Source organism: Frankliniella occidentalis, unplaced genomic scaffold (genome assembly GCF_000697945.3).
Source record: "Frankliniella occidentalis isolate FOCC.00 unplaced genomic scaffold, Focc_3.1 Scaffold369, whole genome shotgun sequence".
NCBI lineage: Eukaryota > Metazoa > Arthropoda > Insecta > Thysanoptera > Thripidae > Frankliniella > Frankliniella occidentalis.
This window is the reverse complement of record NW_026267492.1, coordinates 101,111-103,415: the sequence shown is the minus strand read 5'-3', so window position 1 is coordinate 103,415 and position 2,305 is coordinate 101,111. Positions and strand designations below refer to the sequence as shown.

General features: G+C 49.1%; 2 protein-coding genes across 2 annotated transcripts in view; both read left to right on the top strand.

Moving 5' to 3' along the window:
• Positions 1 to 1,306, top strand: part of LOC127751174 (glucose dehydrogenase [FAD, quinone]-like) — a gene marked incomplete in the record, with an annotated part of 17,986 nt that extends 16,680 nt beyond the window's left edge. Inside the window, 1 exon segment of the mRNA XM_052274289.1 lies at positions 1,021 to 1,306. Within this exon segment, the coding sequence (XP_052130249.1) occupies positions 1,021 to 1,069 (49 nt within the window).
• Positions 1,191 to 2,305, top strand: part of LOC127751175 (glucose dehydrogenase [FAD, quinone]-like) — a 7,155-nt gene continuing 6,040 nt past the window's right edge. Inside the window, exon 1 of the mRNA XM_052274290.1 lies at positions 1,191 to 1,306. Within this exon, the coding sequence (XP_052130250.1) occupies positions 1,191 to 1,306 (116 nt within the window). The remainder of the gene's footprint in view (positions 1,307 to 2,305) is intronic.

The following is a 2,305-nucleotide window of genomic DNA, read 5'->3' as shown; positions in this document are numbered from 1 at the left end:
GTGACAAAACACCCTTAGACAAGCTGGAATTCCCGGAAAATCCCGGGCGCCAGCCGGGCGATTTTTGAATACCCCGGGCGTTTTCGGGCGTTTTCGGGCGATTTCATTGGCCGAACGGCTCCGGGCGCACTCGGGCGCACTTCGCGCTCGGCTCGGGCGACTTGACTCGCTCGGCTCCTGGCAACCCTGAGCAGGGTTCGAATCCCAGCTGTTCAAATTGAAGGCGTAACTTGCTTTAAGGAGAATCGATCTATCAGTAATCACTACTGCCATATCCCAGTGAGACAGTGAGACAGAGTTCAAGGCTGTCTCCGGCGGCAATTTTTAACTTTGGCAATACAACCAAGACTAAATATTCTTGAGATAAAAATAATGTTGACGCAAGATTTTTAAGAAACAAACAAGAAAAAATATTCTTCCACCAAGTAGATTTCAGTTGCGGCAAGAAAATATGTTTGTCAGTGTGGCTCGACGAGAGCCTTGCGCCCGGGCGGACAAGCCACGGGTGGATCGAGAGCCGCGAGTTTCAGGTACCTGGCTTAGGAGATTAGGGGCCGTTCACAAATTACGTCACGCATCTGCCGGGGGGAGGGGGTCTCTGCCCGCGTGACGGTCCTATCCTGAAAGCATTAGAAGGTTAGGTTAGCCGCGTGACGTGGGGGAGGGGGGGAGTCAAAACCGCCTGAAATTTGCGTGACGTAATTTGTGAACGGCCCCTTGCTCTTTTCCTCACCTACAAAAGTGTTAATGACCACGTAAACACTTAGAGGCGAAGAAATGGCTACGACATCTTTTCCTCGTTTTAAAAATGATGATAACGATTACTGCTTCCCATTTTACTATGAGGTATGAATCAGTGCTGGCAACGCGGTTAGGCAGATAAGTGAGCCTCGATTGTTCCTCTCGAGAAAGAGCTCCTCGACTCTCGTCGCAAAGTCTCAAATTCGTTTCTGTGCACATAACACCAGATTGGAAAAAAATAGCACATGGTAACCCAAAAGTTCATTTAATTTCAGGAAGCGAGGATTCCAGTACTACAGGACCTTCCAGTGGGCGAACGTCTACATGACCACGTCGACATTCCAGCAATTCAGTTCCAGTGCAGACCTCCACTCTGCGTATACGACTGGAAGAGCCGCCAGGCAGATGAGCAGCAGTACAAGCAGAACCGAACCGGTCCTTTGTCTGCAATGGACCTGTTGCAGTTCATGGCTTTCGTTAGAACATCCCTCGCCGCAGCCAACACGGGTCACCAACCAGATATGCAGATTATATTTCTGGGATCAACGGTTGACAAAGATGTTGGGTAAGACCGACGGACGACAAGGTTTTACGACGTGTCAGTCAATCAAAGGAAAGAAGAATCCGCTGAGCCACGATTTCGAGTTTCTAACCACATTCCGATTCGGGCCTAGTCCACCTGATCTAAGTTGGCATGCCACTCGCGTAAGGTCAAATAGATTAGTTCTGTGGGTTGCTGCTATGGATCGAGCTAACACTTTATCGCTTACCTTAACTTATTTTCTTCAGGGGTGCGGAAGGATAAAATGCGGTACAATCGCCTTTTCGGCAATATCTTTCACATGAAGTCTATAATCTTGACACACCCAGGCCCCAGGCACGTTTGACAGGCCAGTTGGTGGATCAAAAGAGTCTACTTTTCCAGTGGGAAACCAAGTATCTTTGCGCGACGCTTGTGCAACCAAGTACCCTGATGAGCCGATGGACATGGAATGGTCCGCATATGTCCGTGGCTGTCCTTGTGCAGTCCCCAACTGTCCACCGTGTCTATTGTGTCCATCAGTCTGTCCGAGGACTAGTCCATGATCTGTCCTCGGCTCAGTCTGCATTCATAACTTCAGTCCGTCGTTTGAAACGTCCATGGCATGTTTCCGCAGCTGTCCACCACGGCTCGTCTGTCCATAGATCTGTCTGTTACCTATGACCACCTAAATGTCTACGGACCGTTCCACAGGACTGGTCCGTAGGACTGTTCGCTAATTGTCCATCGACATGTCCATTGCCTTTCACATCATGTCGTTCGTGCCATGTCCGCCGACATTTTGAGCTTTGTATTGTTTATGAGTCTCAAACTGCCATTGTTTTAAGCATATCGACTTCTAGCTCTGAAATGCTGGAAGTTATCCCAATGAGGCCTGAGCGGCAGCGCTTCTTCTAACTCCGGCCGCTGGGGCGCAGCACTCTCTGAGTCCACAATGACAAATCGTGCGCTCAACATAGGGGTTTGGGTTAGATTTTGCAATTACATCAAGTAGTATTATCACTTCTAAAGGGATCTTATTTG